Genomic DNA, 25,016 nt, shown 5'->3' with positions numbered 1-25,016 from the left:
CAGGACCTCTCTATAGAAAATGAACAGGAAGTGACGTCAGGTATAAATAGGAATTTCCAGGTTAGAAGTGAGTCGGGAGGAAGTAGAGAGGAAACATCGCTGAAAGTGGCAGCAGAGGAGGTAATAAGATCTTATTTTCTATTTACACCCAGTAACCCCCCCCCCCATCATGTTCCGTCCTCTTCCTCCATAGTCACTGTGACGTCTTTTATCTCCAGCAGATGATGATACACACATATATAGTGTGGATACCTAGATTAACCCCTTTGGGGTCAGAACCTTTCCCCTATTTACAGGGACGGAATATTCTCTTCATTTTGGAGATGTGTCACCTTTTCTCCTTAACGGTCCCTTGTAACGAGGGATGAGATTTGGGTTGCACTGAAATTTGACCCCAGTTTCCAGGAGGTTCAAGTATGGTTGCCACCTCATCCCTTTAAACCCGAACGCATATGAATGACACGGGTTCTGAGGCTGATTTAAGATAAGGCACCAAGAGAGATTAATTACCACCTTAATCCGTCACAGAACCTGTGTAATTCACATGTGTTTGGGTTTAAAGGGATGAGGTGTTAACCCTAGGTTCAGGTCGCATTTGTGGTTGATTAATTTTGGTACTCACCCATAATGCCCAGGTGGAGGATTGGCAGTGATTAAAGGGAGGAAGAGAGAGGGTCCATCAGAGTGGGAGAAGATGGGTCGATGTTCGAATGCTTCTAAGTAGAGATGACCTTGGGCATCCTCCAAACTCATCTCTAGCCGAAGTCTGAACTTGCACTATTTTTTACTCCAATGAGCTGTGGGTTGGGTCGTCCTTGACACGACCTGAAGCTTTTTGAAGTAAAAAAAGTCAGAGTTCGGCTTGAGATGAGTTCAGAGGAAGCTAATTTCTACTTCAAAGTAAGCCACGATCCAGGCAGAGGACAGCAGCCATGCAACAGCAATATCCATCAGCCAGTGCTTTTTGTGAGCTGGACTCAAGTGAGGAAGAGGAGGTGGGTGATGAGATGTCAGACCACACTTGGGTGTCGTAGAGAGAAGAGCAGGACAGCTCTTATGAAGAGGAGGTAGGTGATGAGATGTCAGACCATACTTGGGTGTCGTGGAGGGAAGAGCAGCTTTGAGGAACAGGTGGTGGATGATGAGGTATCAGACCACACTTGGGTGTCGTAGAGAGAAGAGCAGGACAGCTCCGATGAAGAGGAGGTGGGTGATGAGATGTCAGACCACACTTGGGTGTCGTAGAGAGAAGAGCAGGACAGCTCCGATGAAGAGGAGGTGGGTGATGAGATGTCAGACCACACTTGGGTGTCGTAGAGAGAAGAGCAGGACAGCTCTTATGAAGAGGAGGTAGGTGATGAGATGTCAGACCACACTTGGGTGTTGTGGAGGGAAGAGCAGGACAGCTCCGATGAAGAGGAGGTGGGTGATGAGATGTCAGACCACACTTGGGTGTCGTAGAGGGAAGAGCAGGACAGCTCTTATGAAGAGGAGGTAGGTGATGAGATGTCAGACCACACTTGGGTGTTGTGGAGGGAAGAGCAGGACAGCTCTGATGAAGAGGAGGTAGGTGATGAGATGTCAGACCATACTTGGGTGTCGTAGAGGGAAGAGCAGGACAGCTCTAATGAAGAGGAGGTGGGTGATGAGCTGTCAGACCACACTTGGGTGTCGTAGAGGGAAGAGCAGGACAGCTCTAATGAAGAGGTGGTGGGTGATGAGATGTCAGACCACACTTGGGTGTCGTAGAGAGAAGAGCAGGACAGCTCCGATGAAGAGGAGGTGGGTGATGAGATGTCAGACCATACTTGGGTGTCGTAGAGAGAAGAACAGGACAGCTCCGATGAAGAGGAGGTGGGTGATGAGATGTCAGACCACACTTGGGTGTCGTAGAGAGAAGAGCAGGACAGCTCTAATGAAGAGGAGGTGGGTGATGAGATGTCAGACCACACTTGGGTGTCGTAGAGAGAAGAGCAGGACAGCTCCGATGAAGAGGAGGTGGGTGATGAGATGTCAGACCATACTTGGGTGTCGTAGAGAGAAGAACAGGACAGCTCCGATGAAGAGGAGGTGGGTGATGAGATGTCAGACCACACTTGGGTGTCGTAGAGAGAAGAGCAGGACAGCTCTTATGAAGAGGAGGTAGGTGATGAGATGTCAGACCACACTTGGGTGTTGTGGAGGGAAGAGCAGGACAGCTCTGATGAAGAGGAGGTAGGTGATGAGATGTCAGACCATACTTGGGTGTCGTAGAGGGAAGAGCAGGACAGCTCTAATGAAGAGGAGGTGGGTGATGAGCTGTCAGACCACACTTGGGTGTCGTAGAGGGAAGAGCAGGACAGCTCTAATGAAGAGGAGGTGGGTGATGAGATGTCAGACCACACTTGGGTGTCGTAGAGAGAAGAGCAGGACAGCTCCGATGAAGAGGAGGTGGGTGATGAGCTGTCAGACCACACTTGGGTGTCGTAGAGAGAAGAGCAGGACAGCTCCGATGAAGAGGAGGTAGGTGATGATATGTCAGACCATACTTGGGTGTCATAGAGAGAAGAGCAGGACAGCTCTGATGAAGAGGAGGTAGGTGATGAGATGTCAGACCACACTTGGGTGTCGTAGAGAGAAGAGCAGGACAGCTCTAATGAAGAGGAGGTGGGTGATGAGATGTCAGACCACACTTGGGTGTCGTAGAGAGAAGAGCAGGACAGCTCTAATGAAGAGGAGGTGGGTGATGAGATGTCAGACCACACTTGGGTGTCGTAGAGAGAAGAGCAGGACAGCTCCGATGAAGAGGAGGTGGGTGATGAGCTGTCAGACCACACTTGGGTGTCGTAGAGAGAAGAGCAGGACAGCTCTTATGAAGAGGAGGTGGGTGATGAGATGGCAGACCATACTTGGGTGTCGTGGAGGGAAGAGCAGTTTTGAGGAACAGGAGGTGGATGATGAGGTATCAGACCACACTTGGGTGTCGTAGAGAGAAGAGCAGGACAGCTCCGATGAAGAGGAGGTGGGTGATGAGCTGTCAGACCACACTTGGGTGTCATAGAGAGAAGAGCAGGACAGCTCCGATGAAGAGGAGGTGGGTGATGAGCTGTCAGACCACACTTGGGTGTCGTGGAGGGAAGAGCAGGACAGCTCTGATGAAGAGGAGGTGGGTGATGAGATGGCAGACCACACTTGGGTGTCGTAGAGAGAAGAGCAGGACAGCTCTTATGAAGAGGAGGTAGGTGATGAGATGTCAGACCATACTTGGGTGTCGTGGAGGGAAGAGCAGTTTTGAGGAACAGGTGGTGGATGATGAGGTATCAGACCACACTTGGGTGTCATAGAGAGAAGAGCAGGACAGCTCTGATGAAGAGGAGGTGGGTGATGAGATGTCAGACCAACTTGGGTGTCGTGGAGGGAAGAGCAGGACAGCTCTTATGAAGAGGAGGTAGGTGATGAGATGTCAGACCACACTTGGGTGTCGTAGAGAGAAGAGAAGGACAGTTCTTATGAAGAGGAGGTAGGTGATGAGATGTCAGACCATACTTGGGTGTCGTAGAGAGAAGAGCAGGACAGCTCTTATGAAGAGGAGGTAGGTGATGAGATGTCAGACCACACTTGGGTGTCATAGAGAGAAGAGCAGGACAGCTCTGATGAAGAGGAGGTGGGTGATGAGATGTCAGACCAACTTGGGTGTCGTGGAGGGAAGAGCAGGACAGCTCTTATGAAGAGGAGGTAGGTGATGAGATGTCAGACCACACTTGGGTGTCGTAGAGAGAAGAGAAGGACAGTTCTTATGAAGAGGAGGTAGGTGATGAGATGTCAGACCATACTTGGGTGTCGTAGAGAGAAGAGCAGGACAGCTCTTATGAAGAGGAGGTAGGTGATGAGATGTCAGACCACACTTGGGTGTCGTAGAGAGAAGAGCAGGACAGCTCTTATGAAGAGGAGGTAGGTGATGAGATGTCACACCATACTTGGGTGTCGTAGAGAGAAGAGCAGGACAGCTCCGATGAAGAGGAGGTGGGTGATGAGGTATCAGACCACACTTGGGTGTCGTAGAGAGAAGAGCAGGACAGCTCTAATGAAGAGGAGGTGGGTGATGAGATGTCAGACCATACTTGGGTGTCGTAGAGAGAAGAGCAGGACAGCTCTGATGAAGAGGAGGTGGGTGATGAGCTGTCAGACCACACTTGGGTGTCGTAGAGAGAAGAGCAGGACAGCTCTTATGAAGAGGAGGTGGGTGATGAGCTGTCAGACCACACTTGGGTGCCGTAGAGAGAAGAGCAGGACAGCTCTAATGAAGAGGAGGTGGATGATGAGGTATCAGACCACACTTGGGTGTCGTAGAGAGAAGAGCAGGACAGCTCTTATGAAGAGGAGGTGGGTGATGAGGTATCAGACCACACTTGGGTGTCGTAGAGAGAAGAACAGGACAGCTCCGATGAAGAGGAGGTGGGTGATGAGATGTCAGACCACACTTGGGTGTCGTAGAGAGAAGAGCAGGACAGCTCTTATGAAGAGGAGGTAGGTGATGAGATGTCAGACCACACTTGGGTGTTGTGGAGGGAAGAGCAGGACAGCTCCGATGAAGAGGAGGTGGGTGATGAGATGTCAGACCACACTTGGGTGTCGTAGAGGGAAGAGCAGGACAGCTCTTATGAAGAGGAGGTAGGTGATGAGATGTCAGACCACACTTGGGTGTTGTGGAGGGAAGAGCAGGACAGCTCTGATGAAGAGGAGGTAGGTGATGAGATGTCAGACCATACTTGGGTGTCGTAGAGGGAAGAGCAGGACAGCTCTAATGAAGAGGAGGTGGGTGATGAGCTGTCAGACCACACTTGGGTGTCGTAGAGAGAAGAGCAGGACAGCTCCGATGAAGAGGAGGTGGGTGATGAGATGTCAGACCATACTTGGGTGTCGTAGAGAGAAGAACAGGACAGCTCCGATGAAGAGGAGGTGGGTGATGAGATGTCAGACCACACTTGGGTGTCGTAGAGAGAAGAGCAGGACAGCTCTTATGAAGAGGAGGTAGGTGATGAGATGTCAGACCACACTTGGGTGTTGTGGAGGGAAGAGCAGGACAGCTCTGATGAAGAGGAGGTAGGTGATGAGATGTCAGACCATACTTGGGTGTCGTAGAGGGAAGAGCAGGACAGCTCTAATGAAGAGGAGGTGGGTGATGAGCTGTCAGACCACACTTGGGTGTCGTAGAGGGAAGAGCAGGACAGCTCTAATGAAGAGGAGGTGGGTGATGAGATGTCAGACCACACTTGGGTGTCGTAGAGAGAAGAGCAGGACAGCTCCGATGAAGAGGAGGTGGGTGATGAGCTGTCAGACCACACTTGGGTGTCGTAGAGAGAAGAGCAGGACAGCTCCGATGAAGAGGAGGTAGGTGATGATATGTCAGACCATACTTGGGTGTCATAGAGAGAAGAGCAGGACAGCTCTGATGAAGAGGAGGTAGGTGATGAGATGTCAGACCACACTTGGGTGTCGTAGAGAGAAGAGCAGGACAGCTCTAATGAAGAGGAGGTGGGTGATGAGATGTCAGACCACACTTGGGTGTCGTAGAGAGAAGAGCAGGACAGCTCTAATGAAGAGGAGGTGGGTGATGAGATGTCAGACCACACTTGGGTGTCGTAGAGAGAAGAGCAGGACAGCTCCGATGAAGAGGAGGTGGGTGATGAGCTGTCAGACCACACTTGGGTGTCGTAGAGAGAAGAGCAGGACAGCTCTTATGAAGAGGAGGTGGGTGATGAGATGGCAGACCATACTTGGGTGTCGTGGAGGGAAGAGCAGTTTTGAGGAACAGGAGGTGGATGATGAGGTATCAGACCACACTTGGGTGTCGTAGAGAGAAGAGCAGGACAGCTCCGATGAAGAGGAGGTGGGTGATGAGCTGTCAGACCACACTTGGGTGTCATAGAGAGAAGAGCAGGACAGCTCCGATGAAGAGGAGGTGGGTGATGAGCTGTCAGACCACACTTGGGTGTCGTGGAGGGAAGAGCAGGACAGCTCTGATGAAGAGGAGGTGGGTGATGAGATGGCAGACCACACTTGGGTGTCGTAGAGAGAAGAGCAGGACAGCTCTTATGAAGAGGAGGTAGGTGATGAGATGTCAGACCATACTTGGGTGTCGTGGAGGGAAGAGCAGTTTTGAGGAACAGGTGGTGGATGATGAGGTATCAGACCACACTTGGGTGTCATAGAGAGAAGAGCAGGACAGCTCTGATGAAGAGGAGGTGGGTGATGAGATGTCAGACCAACTTGGGTGTCGTGGAGGGAAGAGCAGGACAGCTCTTATGAAGAGGAGGTAGGTGATGAGATGTCAGACCACACTTGGGTGTCGTAGAGAGAAGAGAAGGACAGTTCTTATGAAGAGGAGGTAGGTGATGAGATGTCAGACCATACTTGGGTGTCGTAGAGAGAAGAGCAGGACAGCTCTTATGAAGAGGAGGTAGGTGATGAGATGTCAGACCACACTTGGGTGTCGTAGAGAGAAGAGCAGGACAGCTCTTATGAAGAGGAGGTAGGTGATGAGATGTCAGACCATACTTGGGTGTCGTAGAGAGAAGAGCAGGACAGCTCCGATGAAGAGGAGGTGGGTGATGAGCTGTCAGACCACACTTGGGTGTCGTAGAGAGAAGAGCAGGACAGCTCTTATGAAGAGGAGGTGGGTGATGAGCTGTCAGACCACACTTGGGTGCCGTAGAGAGAAGAGCAGGACAGCTCTAATGAAGAGGAGGTGGATGATGAGGTATCAGACCACACTTGGGTGTCGTAGAGAGAAGAGCAGGACAGCTCTTATGAAGAGGAGGTGGGTGATGAGGTATCAGACCACACTTGGGTGTCGTAGAGAGAAGAACAGGACAGCTCCGATGAAGAGGAGGTGGGTGATGAGATGTCAGACCACACTTGGGTGTCGTAGAGAGAAGAGCAGGACAGCTCTAATGAAGAGGAGGTGGGTGATGAGATGTCAGACCACACTTGGGTGTCGTAGAGAGAAGAGCAGGACAGCTCTAATGAAGAGGAGGTGGGTGATGAGCTGTCAGACCACACTTGGGTGTCGTAGAGAGAAGAGCAGGACAGCTCTTATGAAGAGGAGGTAGGTGATGAGATGTCAGACCATACTTGGGTGTCGTGGAGGGAAGAGCAGGACAGCTCTGATGAAGAGGAGGTGGGTGATGAGATGGCAGACCACACTTGGGTGTCATAGAGAGAAGAGCAGGACAGTTCTTATGAAGAGGAGGTGGGTGATGAGATGTCAGACCACACTTGGGTGTCGTAGAGGGAAGAGCAGGACAGCTCCGATGAAGAGGAGGTGGGTGATGAGCTGTCAGACCACACTTGGGTGTCGTAGAGAGAAGAGCAGGACAGCTCTGATGAAGAGGAGGTGGGTGATGAGATGTCAGACCATACTTGGGTGTCGTAGAGAGAAGAGCAGGACAGCTCTTATGAAGAGGAGGTAGGTGATGAGATGTCAGACCATACTTGGGTGTCGTGGAGGGAAGAGCAGTTTTGAGGAACAGGTGGTGGATGATGAGGTATCAGACCACACTTGGGTGTCATAGAGAGAAGAGCAGGACAGCTCTTATGAAGAGTAGGTGGGTGATGAGATGTCAGACCATACTTGGGTGTCGTAGAGAGAAGAGCAGGACAGCTCTTATGAAGAGGAGGTGGGTGATGAGATGTCAGACCACACTTGGGTGTCGTGGAGGGAAGAGCAGGACAGCTCTTATGAAGAGGAGGTGGGTGATGAGATGTCAGACCATACTTGGGTGTCGTGGAGAGAAGAGCAGGACAGCTCCGATGAAGAGGAGGTGGGTGATGAGGTATCAGACCATACTTGGGTGTCGTGGAGAGAAGAGCAGGACAGCTCCGATGAAGAGGAGGTGGGTGATGAGATGTCAGACCACACTTGGGTGTCGTAGAGAGAAGAGCAGGACAGCTCCGATGAAGAGGAGGTGGGTGATGAGGTATCAGACCACACTTGGGTGTCGTAGAGAGAAGAGCAGGACAGCTCTGATGAAGAGGAGGTGGGTGATGAGATGTCAGACCACACTTGGGTGTCGTGGAGGGAAGAGCAGGACAGCTCTAATGAAGAGGAGGTGGGTGATGAGCTGTCAGACCACACTTGGGTGTCGTGGAGGGAAGAGCAGGACAGCTCTAATGAAGAGGAGGTAGGTGATGAGATGTCAGACCACACTTGGGTGTCGTAGAGAGAAGAGCAGGACAGCTCCGATGAAGAGGAGGTGGGTGATGAGATGTCAGACCATACTTGGGTGTCGTAGAGAGAAGAACAGGACAGCTCCGATGAAGAGGAGGTGGGTGATGAGATGTCAGACCACACTTGGGTGTCGTAGAGAGAAGAGCAGGACAGCTCCGATGAAGAGGAGGTAGGTGATGAGATGTCAGACCACACTTGGGTGTCGTAGAGAGAAGAGCAGGACAGCTCCGATGAAGAGGAGGTAGGTGATGAGATGTCAGACCACACTTGGGTGTCGTAGAGGGAAGAGCAGGACAGCTCTTATGAAGAGGAGGTGGGTGATGAGATGTCAGACCACACTTGGGTGTCGTAGAGAGAAGAGCAGGACAGCTCTTATGAAGAGGAGGTGGGTGATGAGATGTCAGACCACACTTGGGTGTCGTAGAGAGAAGAGCAGGACAGCTCCGATGAAGAGGAGGTGGGTGATGAGCTGTCAGACCACACTTGGGTGTCATAGAGAGAAGAGCAGGACAGCTCTTATGAAGAGGAGGTAGGTGATGAGATGTCAGACCATACTTGGGTGTCGTAGAGAGAAGAGCAGGACAGCTCTGATGAAGAGGAGGTGGGTGATGAGATGTCAGACCATACTTGGGTGTCGTGGAGGGAAGAGCAGTTTTGAGGAACAGGTGGTGGATGATGAGGTATCAGACCACACTTGGGTGTCATAGAGAGAAGAGCAGGACAGCTCTGATGAAGAGGAGGTAGGTGATGAGATGTCAGACCATACTTGGGTGTCGTAGAGGGAAGAGCAGGACAGCTCCGATGAAGAGGAGGTAGGTGATGAGATGTCAGACCACACTTGGGTGTCGTAGAGAGAAGAGCAGGACAGCTCTTATGAAGAGGAGGTGGGTGATGAGATGTCAGACCACACTTGGGTGTCGTGGAGGGAAGAGCAGCTTTGAGGAACAGGTGGTGGATGATGAGGTATCAGACCACACTTGGGTGTCTCCAACGGAAGAGTAAAGAGGGAAAGCAGTGAACAGAAGTTTCCAGAAAAAGGGGCACTTCACAGTTGACAGCCATCAACTCGCTTCTGGCGGCCATGGGATCTCCAGTGAGATAGCTTCCAGTTGTCTCTAATTTGGAGGAACTGCCCCTCTTTTGTAAACAAATCCCTCTTCTTTCCTCACTTAATACAAAAGAGAGTCAAACTTTCCATCAGCTCAAAACTTCCATAAAATTCCAAACGGTGGAACTTTTTTGGTATATACAATCGCTCCATTCCATTGATTCCTTTCTCAAAAATATGGATTCACTACTAAGCCCTTGTACACACGGTCGGAGATTCGGACGGAATGTGTCCGATCGGAGCGTTTTGTCGGATATTCCGACTGTGTGTGGTCTTCATCGGACTGTTTCCGTCGGAATATCCGAAGGACCAAATTTTCCAACTTGCCGGAAATATTTTCTGACAAAATGCTCCGATCGGACATACTCCGATCATGTGTAGAGAATTCCGATCGGACAAAGTGCCACGCATGCTCAGATCAAATTCCTACACCAAAGCTATTGGCTACTAGCCTGAACGTAGTCCCGTCGTAACGAAATTACGTCATAACGTTCTGAATGATCGGATTTTCCGACAACTTCATCCGACCGTGTGTATGCAACAGTTTCGGACAAAATCCGTCTGACAAAATCCGACGGATTTGGTTGTCGGAATCTCCGACCCGTGTGTACAAGGGCTTACACTGACTATGTTTGAATCCTCATGTAGATTCAAATCATCTTTCTACTATATATGAACTGGCAGGTTTCCAGGGGCCACGACACACAACAAAAACGATGTAACCTAATCTACATGTGCCAATTCCCAATGGGGGGAGGGGTAGTCCAGTAACCACTATCCACCACTTCTATCTCCATCCTAATCATTTACAACCAATACAGTCCAGATAATTCTCCGCTATCCATCTACAGAGAAACCATCATAGATCACATGACCACGTCACTGAGGATGGAGGAGGACCGGAGTCACATGACTGAGAGGATACAAAACTCCACCCTGGAGATCATCTACCTGCTGACCGGAGAGGTGAGGAGGATTCTGGGAGGTCACATGACATCACTCTTATCTCTATTAATAAAACACAGACCTGACCGGAGAGGTGAGGAGGATTCTGGGAGGTCACATGACATCACTCTTATCTCTATTAATAAAACACAGACCTGACCGGAGAGGTGAGGAGGATTCTGGGAGGTCACATGACATCACTCTTATCTCTATTAATAAAACACAGACCTGACCGGAGAGGTGAGGAGGATTCTGGGATTCTAACATGATGTTCCTATTGGTTCTCCAATACAGAGATTTCCTCTGGTGAAGTCCGGTGATCATATGACCATCACAGTGCCTCCATGTGACTCCCTAAAACCTGAGAGACACAACATGGAGAAGATTCTAGAAGTCACCAAGAAGATGATGGAGCTGCTGACAGGAGAGGTGAGGAGGATTCTGGGAATTCTGGGACATTATCCAGTAACAGACAAGGGATGTGTCTGGATGGTGACTGTATCATTGTGTGTGTCAGGTTCCTATAAGGTGTCAGGATGTCACTGTCTATTTCTCCATGGAGGAGTGGGAGTATTTAGAAGGACACAAGGATCTCTACAAGGACGTCATGATGGACAATCAGCAGAATTTGAGTTTTGTGAAGAATGTAAGGAAGGAATTTCCCCGGAATGAGATGATTTTGAACCTCACCCTGGAGATCCTCGGCCTGCTGACTGGAGAGGTGAGTGTAATGAACGGGTTACATCTGACTCCGCTCTACACTTGGAGGTATTCAGAGTCAATTTAAGTCTTCTGATGTTCTGCTAATCAATAACGACGTCCACACAATTACTATGAATACATAAACTGTACGTACTCTATGATATTTGGTTACAGCACAAGATGGCGGCAAGGGTTATAGAAGAGAGGAATTTCAGCTTTAGTCCAATCAGTGAGACCCGTGATTGTCGGCACACCACTCCTACTGACCGCTAAGTCCATGGGTAACCTTTCCCGGTGGGTCGGCGGGCCTTACTAGTAAAGCATTAGTGACTCTATTATATGGTTTCTAGAAGGAGCTATAAATCTGACCACATTGTAATGATATGATTGGATGGAGATGTCTGTCCTCAATCAGGAACATTGTGGCCAATCCTTGAAGAATAATTCTAGCGCTCACCATAGAAGTGAGGGATTATGGGAGAGTGATATTTATATTTCTCTAACACAGAACTGTGCAGGGGTCATGAAGAAATCTACTAAAGATGAGACAAGATCCTCCAAAGTCCAGAATCCCATCCCCCCACCCCCATCCTTGATGCCTACAAGACACAACATGCAGAAGATCCTGGAACTGACCACCATGATGGTCCATCTGCTGACAGGAGAGGTGAGGAGGATTCTGGGAATTCTGGGACATTATCCAGTAACAGACAAGGGATGTGTCTGGATGGTGACTGTATCATTGTGTGTGTCAGGTTCCTATAAGGTGTCAGGATGTCACTGTCTATTTCTCCATGGAGGAGTGGGAGTATTAAATTAGAAGGACACAAGGATCTCTACAAGGACGTCATGATGGACAATCAGCCGCCCCTCACATCACCGGGTAAGAGGAGACTTTATTGTAAAGGAGAGAGCAGTACGGAGGCTCCACCTAGATCCCCCATCATCTGATAAACACATAGAGTGCTTGGGTGAGAAGTAACACGCAAAGAGCAGAGGTTGGAAGTAATACACAGTGTGCGGAGTGGGGTGTAAGTATTGCACAGAGAAGAGAGGTCAGAAGAACATATCACACAAAGAGCAGAGGTCAGGAGTAAGTAACTTATGGAGAGCAGACTTAGTCCCTACCTCTGCTGTATGCGTTACTTACTCCCGATCTCTGCTCTCTGTGCGTTACTTAGTTCCTACCTACGCTGTATACGTTACTTACTCCTGACCTCTGCATTCTGTTACTTACTCCCGACCTCTGCTCTCTGTGCGTTACTTAGTTCCTACCTACGCTGTATACGTTACTTACTCCCGACCTCTGCTCTCCATATCTTACTTACTCCCGACCTCTGCTTTCTGTGCCTTACTTAGTCCCTACCTCTGCTGTAACACACAGAGAGCAGAGGTCGGGAGTAAGTAATGCACAGAAATCAGAGGTCGGGAGTAAATAGCATATGGAGAGTAGAGGGCAGAAGTAAGTAGTATATGGAGAGTAGAGGTCAGGAGTAAGTAACGCATGGAGAGCAGAGGTCGGGAGTAAGTAAGATATGGAGAGCAGAGGTTGGGAGTAAGTAACGTATACTTAGTCCCTACCTCTGCTGTATGTGTTACTTACTCCCGACCTCTGCTCTCCATATGCTACTTACTCCTGACCTCTGCTCTCCATATTCTACTTACTCCTGACCTCTGCTTCCTGTGCGTTACTCCCAACCTCTGCTCTCTGTGTTACTTACTCCCGACCTCTGCTCTCCATGTGTTACTTACTCTCGACCTCTGCTCTCCATATGCTACTTACTCCTGACCTACTCTCTGTGTTACTTACTCCCGACCTTTGCTTTCCATGTGTTACTTACTCCCGACCTCTGCTCTCCCTATGTTACTTACTCTCGACCTCTGCTCTCCATATGTTACTGCTGTAATGCACAGAGAGCAGAGGTCGGGAGTAAGTAACGCATGGAGAGCAGAGGTTGGGAGTAAGTAAGATATGGAGAGCAGAGGTTGGGAGTAAGTAACGTATACTTAGTCCCTACCTCTGCTGTATGTGTTACTTACTCCCGACCTCTGCTCTCCATATTCTACTTACTCCTGACCTCTGCTCTCCATATGCTACTTACTCCTGACCTCTGCTTCCTGTGCGTTACTCCCAACCTCTGCTCTCCATGTGTTACTTACTCTCGACCTCTGCTCTCCTTATGCTACTTACTCCCGACCTCTGCTCTCTGTGTTACTTACTCCCGACCTCTGCTCTCTGTGTTACTTACTCCCGACCTCTGCTCTCCATATGCTACTTACTCCTGACCTCTACTCTCTGTGTTACTTACTCCTGACCTCTGCTCTCCATGCGTTACTTACTCCCGACCTCTGCTCTCCCTATGTTACTTACTCTCGACCTCTGCTCTCCATATATGTTACTGCTGTAATGCACAGAGAGCAGAGGTCGTGAGTAAGTAACGCATGGAGAGCAGAGGTCGGGAGTAAGTAACGCATGGAGAGCAGAGGTCGGGAGTAAGTAACGCATGGAGAGCAGAGGTCGGGAGTAAGTAACGCATGGAGAGCAGAGGTCGGGAGTAAGTAAGATATGGAGAGTAGAGGTTGGGAGTAAGTAAGATATGGAGAGCAGAGGTTGGGAGTAAGTAACGTATACTTAGTCCCTACCTCTGCTGTATGTGTTACTTACTCCCGACCTCTGCTCTCCATATGCTACTAACTCCTGACCTCTGCTCTCCAGATGCTACTTACTCCTGACCTCTGCTTCCTGTGCGTTACTCCCAACCTCTGCTCTCTGTGTTACTTACTACCGACCTCTGCTCTCCATGTGTTACTTACTCCCAACCTCTGCTCTCCCTATGTTACTTACTCTCGACCTCTGCTCTCCATATGCTACTTACTCCTGACCTCTGCTCTCTGTGTTACTTACTCCCGACCTTTGCTCTCCATATGTTACTTACTCTCGACCCCTGCTCTCCATATGTTAGTTACTCCCGACCTGTGCTCTCCATATGTTACTGCTGTAACGCACAGAGTATGTAATACAGAGTAACGCATGGAGAGCAGAGGTCGGGAGTAAGTAACGCATGGAGAGCAGAGATCGGGAGTAAGTAACGCATGGAGAGCAGAGATCGGGAGTAAGTAACGCATGGAGAGCAGAGGTCGGGAGTAAGTAACGCATGGAGAGCAGAGGTCAGGAGTAAGTAAGATATGGAGAGAAGAGGTCACAAGCCATTTCAAAAGACCCGATAGGCTTCTGTGGCCAGCAGTGTGGGAAGGGAAGCCCATCCTGGATTCTTGAGAAACCAGCCTTGCCTACTATGTTCCTGGCCGTGAGGCAGTGCAGGACTCGGCCACCCTTAAATGGCTTTCCCTAGCTGGAAAAAGAAAACCAGCCCACCGTTTATGTGCAATTGGCTATACACAGCCTGGCAGTGCCATTTTGGGGAGTATAGAGTCCTCAAAATCGAAATTGCCCCTCGGAAACGGGGACAAATAGTAACCTTGCTGAGATTGTGTAAAGAGCATGGACCTCCCAGCCCCCATTGGTTCCTGCTCTTCTGACAAGGCTGTGTAAATGTAGAAGTGATCTGGGAGGAGGACCAAAGGACTGAAGAGGGGGGAAAAGTCCCGGCTGGTTGGGACCTCCACAGAGAACATCTCCTCACTCATATCTACCTGATCCAGATGGGATCTTGATGGAAGTGAACTAACCCTCTCATATCTATTGATGATGTTTTTATATTTTTCCAGGACACGCCATGGAGAAACCCTCAAAGGATCGTCTCACTTTATCTCCAGGTTGTAGAATGGAAGATGAGGACATCACAGGAGATTGTGGAGGAGAAAAGACAATGATCTCCACTATGGATGGTGGACTTCACAGTGTGGATAGACCATGGAGTCCCTCCGACTCTGAGCAACCTCGTACTGTGGGGGATGGGGCCGGGATTCAGGGGAAGAAGGCATTTGCCTGTTCTGAATGCGGGGAAAGGTTTCGCTCTAAAATAAGTTTTTCTGTACATCAGAGATTTCATACGGGAGAGAAGCTTTATTCCTGTTCTGAGTGCGGGAAGTGTTTTCTTTATAAATCAAAGCTTGCTACACATGAGACGTCTCACTCAGGGAAGAAGCCGTATTCCTGTTCTGAGTGTGGAAAATGTTTTGCAAAGAAAGACCATCTAAACTCACATCAGAAAATGCACTCGGGGGAGAAGCCATATTTCTGTTCGGAGTGTGGAAAATGTTTTTCACATAAGTCCAATCTTACTGCACATCAGAGATTGCACACGGGTGAAAAGCCGTTTTCCTGCCCCGAGTGCGGGAAATGTTATACGCGGAATTCTCTACTTGTTATACATCAGAGATCTCACACGGGGGAGAGGCCATTTGCCTGCCTTGAGTGCGGGAAATGTTATTCCCGGAAATCAGAGCTTGATACCCATCAGAGCGGTCATACAGGGGAGAAGCCGTATTTTTGCTCCGAGTGCGGGAAATGTTATCCGCGGAAATCAGAACTTGTTATACATCTAAGATCTCACACTGGTGAGAAGCCGTATCCCTGCCCAGAGTGCGGGAAATGTTATAAACGGAGATCATACCTTCTTACACATCAGACCTCTCACACAGGGGTGAAGCCGTTTTCCTGCCCCGAGTGCGGCAAATGTTATAGACGGAAATCAGGGCTTGTTGTACATCAAATCTCTCACACAGGGAAGAAGCCGTATTCCTGCCCCGAGTGTGGAAAAGGCTTTATACAGAGCTCAGATCTTGCTAGACATCAGAGATCTCACACGGGAGAAAAGCCATATTCCTGCTCTGAGTGCGGGAAATGTTTTTCACAGAAATCAGATATTGCTATACATCAAAGATCCCACACAGGCGAGAAACCGTATTCCTGCTCTGAGTGCAGGAAATGTTATCAACGGAAATCAGACCTTGTCATACATCAAAGATCTCACAAAGGGGAGAAGCCGTATTCCTGCTCTAAGTGTGGGAGATGTTATCAACGGAGATCAGATTTTGCTATACATCGAAGAACTCACACTGGGGGGAAGCCATTTTCTTGTCTCAAGTGAAGGAAATGTTTCTTACAGAAGTCTTGTACTAAACATCAGAGAACCCACACAACCTTTGAGGTGAATTAATGTCCTGAGTGCGGGAAACGTCTTCTATATGGATCATATGTTTCTGTACATCAGAGATCTCACACTGGGAAGAAGCTCACCTTGATCTACACCTCAGAAAACACGTGGCTGAGCGCTCCTCTGATCTTTATCATGGAAGAAACACTTTATAAGGAAATTGGAGATCACTGAAGACTTCAAAGTTCTGTCTGATCTCCTCTGCTAGGAGAGAGAAGGAGGGGGTGTCACTGCTGGTTGGGTCCCTCTAGGAGAGAGAAGTAGGGGGTGTCACTGCTGGTTGTGTCCCTCTAGGAGAGAGAAGGGGGGGGTGTCACTGCCGGTTGGGTCCCTCTAGGAGAGAGAAGGAGGGGGTGTCACTGCCGGTTGGGTCCCTCTATGAGAGAGAAGGAGGGGGTGTCACTGCCGGTTGGGTCCCTCTAGGAGAGAGAAGGAAGGGGTGTCACTGCTGGTTGGGTCCCTCTAGGAGAGAGAAGGAGGGGGTGTCACTGCTGGTTGGGTCCCTCTAGGAGAGAGAAGGAGGGGGTGTCTCTGCTGGTTGGGTCCCTCTAGGAGAGAGAAGGAGGGGGTGTCACTGCCGGTTGGGTCTCTCTAGGAGAGAGAAGGAGGGGGTGTCACTGCCGGTCGGGTCCCTCTAGGAGAGAGAAGGAGGGGGTGTCACTGCTGGTTGGGTCCCTCTAGGAGAGAGAAGGAGGGGGTGTCACTGCCGGTTGGGTCCCTCTAGGAGAGAGGAGGGGGTGTCACTGCCGGTTGGGTCCCTCTAGGAGAGAGAAGGAGGGGGTGTCACTGCCGGTTGGGTCCCTCTAGGAGAGAGAAGGAGGGGGTGTCACTGCCGGTTGGGTCCCTCTAGGAGAGAGAAGGAGGAGGTGTCACTGCCGGTTGGGTCCCTCTAGGAGAGAGAAGGAGGGGGTGTCACTGCTGGTTGGGTCCCTCTAGGAGAGAGAAGGAGGGGTGTCACTGCTGGTTGGGTCCCTCTAGAAGAGAGAAGGAGGGGGTGTCACTGCTGGTTGGGTTGCTCTAGGAGAGAAAAGGAGGGGGTGTCACTGCCGGTTGGGTCCCTCTAGGAGAGAGAAGGAGGGGGTGTCACTGCCGGTTGGGTCCCTCTAGGAGAGAGAAGGAGGGGGTGTCACTGCTGGTTGGGTCCCTCTAGGAGAGAGAAGGAGGGGGCGTCACTGCTGGTTGGGTCCCTCTAGGAGAGAGAAGGAGGGGGTGTCACTGCCGGTTGGGTCCCTCTAGGAGAGAGAAGGAGGGGGTGTCACTGCTGGTTGGGTCCCTCTAGGAGAGAGAAGGAGGGGGTGTCACTGCCGGTTGGGTCCCTCTAGGAGAGAGAAGGAGGGGGTGTCACTGCTGGTTGGGTCCCTCTAGGAGAGAGAAGGAGGGGGTGTCACTGCTGGTTGGGTCCCTCTAGGAGAGAGAAGGAGGGGGCATCACTGCTGGTTGGATCCCTCTAGGAGAGAGAAGGAGGGGGTGTCACTGCTGGTTGGGTCCCTCTAGGAGAGAGGAGGAGGGGGCGTCACTGCCGGTTGGGTCCCTCTAGGAGAGAGAAGGAGGGGGCGTCACTGCTGGTTGGGTCCCTCTAGGAGAGAGAAGGAGGGGGCGTCACTGCCGGTTGGGTCCCTCTAGGAGAGAGAAGGAGGGGGTGTCACGGCTGATCGGGTCCCTCTAGGAGAGAGGAGGGGGTGTCACTGCTGGTTGGGTCCCTCTAGGAGAGAGAAGGAGGGGGTGTCACTGTTGGTTGGGTCCCTCTAGGAGAGAGAAGGAGGGGGTGTCACTGCTGGTTGGGTCCCTCTAGGAGAGAGAAGGAGGGGGTGTCACTGCTGGTTGGGTCCCTCTAGGAGAGAGAAGGAGGGGGTGTCACTGCTGGTTGGGTCCCTCTAGGAGAGAGAAGGAGGGGGTGTCACTGCTGGTTGGGTCCCTCTAGGAGAGAGAAGGAGGGGGTGTCACTGCTGGTTGGGTCCCTCTAGGAGAGAGAAGGAGGGGGTGTCACTGCTGGTTGGGTCCCTCTAGGAGAGAGAAGGAGGGGGTGTCACTGCCGGTTGGGTCCTTCTAGGAGATAGAAGGAGGGGGTGTCACGGCTGGTTGGGTCCCTCTAGGAGAGAGAAGGAGGGGGTGTCACTGCCGGTTGGATCCCTCTAGGAGAGAGAAGGAGGGGGTGTCACTGCTGGTTGGGTCCCTCTAGGAGAGAGAAGGAGGGGGTGTCACTGCTGGTTGGGTCCCTCTAGGAGAGAGAAGGAGGGGGTGTCACTGCCGGTTGGGTCCCTCTAGGAGAGAGAAGGAGGGGGTGTCACTGCTGGTTGGATCCCTCTAGGAGAGAGAAGGAGGGGGTGTCACTGCCGGTTGGGTCCCTCTAGGAGAGAGAAGGAGGGGGTGTCACTGCCGGTTGGATCCCTCTAGGAGAGAGAAGGAGGGGGTGTCCATGCTGGTTGGATCCCTCTAGGAGAGAGAAGGAGGGGGTGTCACTGCTGGTTGGGTCCCTCTAGGAGAGAGAAGGAGGGGGTGTCACTGCTGGTTGGGTCCCTCTAGGAGAGAGAAGGAGGGGGTGTCACTGCTGGTTGGATCCCTCTAGGAGAGAGAAGGAGGGGGTGTCCATGCTGGTTGGATCCCTCTAGGAGAGAGAAGGAGGGGGTGTCACTGCTGGTTGGGTCCCTCTCGGAGAGAGAAGGAGGGGGTGTCACTGCTGGTTGGGTCCCTCTAGGAGAGAGAAGGAGGGGGTGTCAAGGCTGGTTGGGTTCCTCTAGGAGAGAGAAGGAGGGGGTGTCACTGCTGGTTGGATCCCTCTAGGAGAGAGAAGCAGGGGGTGTCACTGCTGGTTGGGTCCCTCTAGGAGAGAGAAGGAGGGGGTGTCACTGCTGGTTGGATCCCTCTAGGAGAGAGAAGGAGGAGGTGTCCATGCTGGTTGGATCCCTCTAGGAGAGAGAAGGAGGGGGTGTCACTGCTGGTTGGGTCCCTCTAGGAGAGAGAAGGAGGGGGTGTCACTGCCGGTTGGATCCCTCTAGGAGAGAGAAGGAGGGGGTGTCACTGCCGGTTGGGTCCCTCTAGGAGAGAGAAGGAGGGGGTGTCACTGCCGGTTGGGTCCCTCTAGGAGAGGGAAGGAGGGGGTGTCACTGCCGGTTGGGTCCCTCTAGGAGAGAGAAGGAGGGGCGTCACTGCCGGTTGGGTCCCTCTAGGAGAGAGAAGGAGGGGGTGTCACTGCCGGTTGGGTCCCTCTAGGAGAGAGAAGGAGGGGGTGTCACTGCCGGTTGGGTCCCTCTAGGAGAGAGAAGGAGGGGGTGTCACTGTTGGTTGGGTCCCTCTAGGAGAGAGAAGGAGGGGGTGTCACTGCTGGTTGGGTCCCTCTAGGAGAGAGAAGGAGGGGGTGTCACTGCTGGTTGGGTCCCTCTAGCAGTGTAGTCTGATCTCCCCTGATCTTCAGCAGAAGCCTCAAAGGAAGACAACATGGTAAGAGAGAAGCTAGATGTTGCTTGTCGATGAAAAGGGACTACATGACCAGGCTGAAAATTCCTGTGCAGTAGTCATCAGCCATCACAGGCAGCTTCCTTGGCTTGGAGAGCGCCACCTGCTTCTGAAAGTGGAAAATATGACATTTCCAGATGTTACATTTCATATTTATTAAAAATGCAATTATATTAACCTTTTTTTTTGTATAATAGAAATAAAGAATAAATATTTCCAATCATAAACTGAAGATTTTCTTTGTAGGTTGATTGATAAAAGCCGGCCTTCAAATTTTTATGATGAAATGTCCTTTTTTTTTTCCCTTTTTCTAACACTACAAGTAAGGCCCATACCGTAGGTTTTAGTCTTAATCTTGTGTCTTAGTAGTTTGGTTTTACCGACTTGTACTTGTTGGAACATCCGACTTCCCCCCTTCTCATAAATCTCAGGACGTCTGTAGTAGACTCCAATGATAAGTCCATCAGTTCATTAACCCGTCTATCATTCCACCCGTAATTCCTCCTCCGCACCATCACCACCTCCAAGCACAAGATCATCTTTCTTCCTCAGTTTCACATCACATCTAACATAGAGAAACCCCCCTCCATCTTTTCTATGTCCCTCTAAACAAGAGGATCAGCATGAATACCAGCAGCCCAGTCTTGTGAGGAGTCAAGCCGTGTTTCTGGAACACCAACCACATTTCCAACCACAAGATCATCTTTCTTCCTCACTTTCACAACACATCTAAGCCCTTGTACACACGGTCGGACATTCCGATGGACAATGTCCGATCGGACCGTGTTGTCGGATAATCCGACTGTGTGGGCTCCCTCTGACTGTTTCCATCGGAGTATCCGACGGACCAAGTTTTCCAGCTGGGCTTTCCGACAACATGATCTGATAGGACATTGTCCGATCATGTGTAGAGAATTCCGATCGGACAAAGTGCCACGCATGCTCAGATCAATTTCCTAGACCAAAGCTATTGGCTACTAGCCTGAACGTAGTCCCGTCCTAACGAAATAACGTCATCACGTTCCGTACGATCGGATTTTCTGACAACTTTGTCCGACTGTGTGTATGCAACAGTTTCAGACAAAATCCGACAGATTTGGTTGTCGGAATGTCCGACCGTGTGTACAAGGGCTAACATAGAGAAACCCCCCTCTGTCTTTTCTATGTCCCTATAAACAAGAGGATCAGCATGAATACAAACAGCCCAGTCTTGTGAGGAGTCATGCCGTGTTTCTGGAACACCAACCTCATCTTCTACTACAAGAACATCTTTCTTCCTCTTTTTCACATCACATCTAACATAGAGGAACCCCCCTTCCTTCTTTTGTATGTCCCGTGTCCCTCTAAACAAGAGGATCGCCATTAATACCAACAGCCCAGTCTTGTGATGAGTCAAGCCGTGTTTCTAGAACACCAACTACCTATCCAACCATCCCGGAAATGTTTCTCTTTGTGACACTGGGCCACTTTCTGTTCATATTTAAACCATGTATTTTTCCATATAGGTTATACCAGTGGTTCTCAATCTCAGTCCTTAAGTACCCCCAGCAGCCCATGCTTTGGGAATTTCTCTTTGATAAAATAGCTGTCCAAAATACCAAGCCATTGACTCTGATTTAAGCACCTGTGCAAGATAAAGGCAATCCTGCAAACATGGTCTGTTGGGGGTACTTGAAGACTGAGGTTGAGAACCACTGGGTTATACCACAATAAAAGCTAAGCATGGTGACCACGAAAACCCAACTCTTTTCATCTTATGCATCATATCCAATGCATTGAATAGGAAATAAAGTACAGTCTTATCAACTGCCCCATGCAAGAGATCCCTGGGCCACTGGCAAATGCAAAGCTCCAAAGTGCCGATACCTCAAGAAATGGAAAATGAAAGTCAAACCCTTCCAGGAGATATGAACTGTCATCCGGTAAAATAATGGCTCTTCTGTACACACAAGGTCCCTGAGATTCCCAGGATCCACAAAGGGCAATAACTAGCATGGGCAACCAAGGCATGTGCCCCCCTTTCTAATGCCTAGTGCCCCAGTTCCATGGCAGCTCAATCACTGCCCGCTGTGCTGCTCCATGCCACCCTGCCAGTATATTTCCCGTCCTGATGCCATATTATGTTTGGGCAAAAAGTCAGTTAAGTCAAAAAATATTACAGAGTCTTGCCACTTGGGCAGACTCACCCATTCTATTCCAGTGCAATCTTGTGTGGTTGAAGTGACTAATCTATGTAGGTGTCGCATCCCGTACTCCATCCCCAGCACCGCTTGCTGCACCAACTTCATATTCTGCCAGTAGGGAACAGAAGTAATAAGAAGCTTGGGTCCTATTCGAACCCAAGTTTGTCCAAACTCAGAAGTTAGCTGTCATTGCTGAATGAATGAGCTGTGGGTGGGAAACTTGGGACATTATTGACTCAATATGGGCACATGGCAATGCCAGGTCAATGTGGCCAGATTAGGTCAATGATGTCACCAGCATCCCCTACCATTTGTATATATGCAGGATCTCTCGCCTGCAGTTCATTGGCTTAGCAATGACAGATAACTTCCAGTTTGGACCAAACTCAAGCTCATCCCTAAACAGGAGTGGATATAATATAAATCAGTAAAAGCACACATTCTCTACGTAACTGATTATGTACCTACCTGGTCTTCTGCTGTGCTTTACCTCCTTGCCGAAAGAGTGAACTGACACACCGGGTGCCTGCATTCTTTGGCTGGCAACCTTACCTTCTGCCAGCCACCAAATAACAATTGGCTGGTGACCTGCTAACTTCTGTTTGCTTTCTGAGAAGATTTCAGGGCTCCTCAGGCTCTCTCCTTCAGGAAGAGACCAGAAGAATGGGCCACCACATAACAATACCTTTCCCTGGTGGCCTGTTGCTAAATGCTTGCTGAGAAGGGTTCAGGGCTTCAGGTTCCCTCCTTCAAGAAGAGACCAGAAGAAGTCCAGAAGACTGGCCACCAGATAACAACACCCTTTGGCTGATGGCCTATTGCTGACTGTTTGCTGAAAAAGAGCTCAGGTCCTCAGGATCCCTCCTTCAAGAAGAGACCAGAACGATTTCTGAAAAAGACTGAGCCACCTGATAACAATACCTTTGGCTGGTGGTTTGCTAACTGTTTGCTTGCTGAGAAGAGCTCAGGTCCTCAGGCCGCCTTCTTCAAGAAGTGACCAGAAGAAGTTCAGGAGAAGATTGGGCCACCAGATAACATCACCTTTGGCTGATGGCCTTCTGCTGACTGTTTACTGAGAAGAGCTCAGGTCCTCAGGCCGCCTTCTTCAAGAAGTGACCAGAAGAAGTTCAGGAGAAGACTGGGCCACCAGATAACATCGCCTTTGGCTGATGGCCTTCTGCTGACTGTTTACTGAGAAGAGCTCAGGTCCTCAGGCCGCCTTCTTCAAGAAGTGACCAGAAGAAGTTCAGGAGAAGATTGGGCCACCAGATAACATCGCCTTTGGCTGATGGCCTTCTGCTGACTGTTTACTGAGAAGAGCTCAGCACCTCAGGCTCCCTCCTTCAAGAAGAGACCAGAATTTTTTTTAGCGCAAGATTGGGCCACCAAATAACAACACCTTTGGCTATTGGCCTGTTGCTGACTTCTTGCTGAGAAGAGCTCAGGTCCTCAGGCTTCCTCCTTCAAGAAGAGACAGGGGACCTACCAGTACTGAATAGCTTCTGGCAGTGCTGGGGCAAAGGTTTTTCTACTGCCAAGGGCAAAGATGGCAAACTGCACCCCTCCCCTCCCCTTGGATGGGACTATTAGTGGTGTAAGTTTCGAAATGGCATCTTAGAGTTTTAAACAGATGATGAAGAGGTGACACAATGCCTCCTAAAGTGGCGTGGGGTTCCCCCTAAAAACACATATCAGACCTTTATTCCTGATGAGGGTCTGGTATGGATGTCACAGATGACCCTACGCAGAAACCAAACATTTTGGTGTCTCCATAAACTGTACCCCTACTCATTCTCTAAATAGAAATGGGGGGGGGGGGGGGAATAGATGCTAATAGGATGCAACAGATCTGCTGAGAAAAAAAATGGGGTGAAAAGGATGTTCAATTTAAATGCATGGTAAGTCGTGATGTAGGAACACCTTTTGATGCCACCACTCACTCATAGCTCCCCTGCCCCACAGCTCAATGCAAAAGAAGCGGTGCTATATACCTGGTGATATCATACATAGATGTGACCAGGGGCGTTGCTAGGTCTACAAAACATCTGGGGCTAGAGCCCATAGCAGCATAGTAAAGAAAGTCATACGCTTGGGTGGGCATACACATGTATATACAGTAATATACGTGTGTGTGTATATATTCCCAGAGAGTCTCCCACTTACATCAAGGTCCCCAAAGAGCCCCCCTTACATCAGAGTCCCCAGAGAGCCTCCCCCTTGCACCAGGGTCCCTAGAGAGCTCCCCACTTACATCAGGGTTTCCAGAGAGCCCCCCTTACATCAGGGTCCCCAGAGAGCCCCCCTTAAATCAGGGTCCCCAGAGAGCCTCCCCCTTAAATCAGGGTCCCAGAGAGCCTCTCCTTGTATCAGGATCACCAGAGATCTCCCCACTTACATCAGGGTTTCCAGAGAGCCCCCCTTACATCAGGGTCCCCAGAGAGCCTCCCCCTTAAATCAGGGTCCTCCGAGAGCCTCTCCTTGTATCAGGGTCCCCAGAGAGCTCCCCACTTACATTAGGGTCCCCAGAGAGCCTCCCTTAAATCAGGGTCCGCAAAGAGCCTCCCCCTTAAATCAGGGTCCCCAGAGAGCCTTTCCTTGTATCAGGGTCCCCAGAGAGCTCCTCACTTACATCAGGGTTTCCAGAGAGCCTCCCTTACATTAGGGTCCCCAGAGAGCCCCCCCTTCAATCAGGGTCTTTAGAGAGCCTCCCCCTTAAATCAGGGTCCCCAGAGAGCATCTCATTGCATCAGGGTCACCAGAGAGCTCCCCACTTACATCAGGGTTTCCAGAGAGCCCCCCTTACATTAGAGTCCCCAGAGAGCCCCCCTTAAATCAGGGTCCCCAGAGAGCATCTCCTTGCATCAAGGTCACCAGAGAGCTCCCCACTTACATCAGGGTTTCCAGAGAGCCCCCCTTACATTAGGTTCCCCAGAGAGCCCCCCTTAAATCAGGGCCCCCAGAGAGCCTCCCCCTTAAATCAGGGTCCCCAGAGAGCATCGCCTTGCATCAGGGTCACCAGAGAGCTCCCCACTTACATCAGGGTTTCCAGAGAGCCCCCCTTACATTAGGGTCCCCAGAGAACCCCCCCTTAAATCAGGGTCCCCAGAGAGCCTCCCCCTTCAATCAGGGTCCCCAGAGAGCCTCTCCTTGTATCAGGGTCTCCAGAGAGCTCCCCATTTACATCAGGGTTTCCAGAGAGCCCCCCTTACATTAGGTTCCCCAGAGAGCCCCCCTTAAATCAGGGTCCCCAGAGAGCCTCCTCCTTAAATCAGGGTCCCCAGAGAGCTGCCCACTTA

The 25,016-nt window shown here is 50.5% G+C and overlaps 2 protein-coding genes across 2 annotated transcripts; both read left to right on the top strand.

Annotated features, from left to right (window-relative positions):
• The first annotated feature begins 9,016 nt into the window (after nt 1–9,016).
• LOC143955467 (uncharacterized) lies at nt 9,017–10,934 on the top strand. Its single transcript, XM_077465509.1, has 2 exons — nt 9,017–10,283; nt 10,557–10,934. Exons 1-2 carry the CDS (start codon nt 10,188–10,190, stop codon nt 10,932–10,934), a joined length of 474 nt encoding a protein of 157 aa, XP_077321635.1. The 5' UTR covers nt 9,017–10,187.
• Nucleotides 10,935–14,431: 3,497 nt separating this feature from the next.
• LOC143955796 (uncharacterized) lies at nt 14,432–19,769 on the top strand. The gene has a single exon (XM_077465917.1). It carries the CDS (start codon nt 14,702–14,704, stop codon nt 16,016–16,018), a length of 1,317 nt encoding a protein of 438 aa, XP_077322043.1. The 5' UTR covers nt 14,432–14,701; the 3' UTR covers nt 16,019–19,769.
• The last annotated feature ends 5,247 nt before the right edge of the window (nt 19,770–25,016 follow it).

This window comes from Lithobates pipiens, unplaced genomic scaffold (assembly GCF_037356315.1).
Source record: "Lithobates pipiens isolate NorthernLeopardFrog02 unplaced genomic scaffold, aLitPip1_a1.2 Scaffold_35, whole genome shotgun sequence".
Taxonomy (NCBI): Eukaryota; Metazoa; Chordata; class Amphibia; order Anura; family Ranidae; genus Lithobates; species Lithobates pipiens.
This window is presented reverse-complemented; position numbering and strand designations above follow the sequence as displayed.

Bases quoted from the DNA above. Each gene is read 5' to 3' on its own strand.
- LOC143955467 (XM_077465509.1), top strand. From the start codon at position 10,188: ATGACCACGTCACTGAGGATGGAGGAGGACCGGAGTCACATGACTGAG. The intron at 10,284-10,556 runs GTGAGGAGGATT...TCTCCAATACAG, and splicing joins TCTACCTGCTGACCGGAGAG to AGATTTCCTCTGGTGAAGTC.
- LOC143955796 (XM_077465917.1), top strand. From the start codon at position 14,702: ATGGAGAAACCCTCAAAGGATCGTCTCACTTTATCTCCAGGTTGTAGA.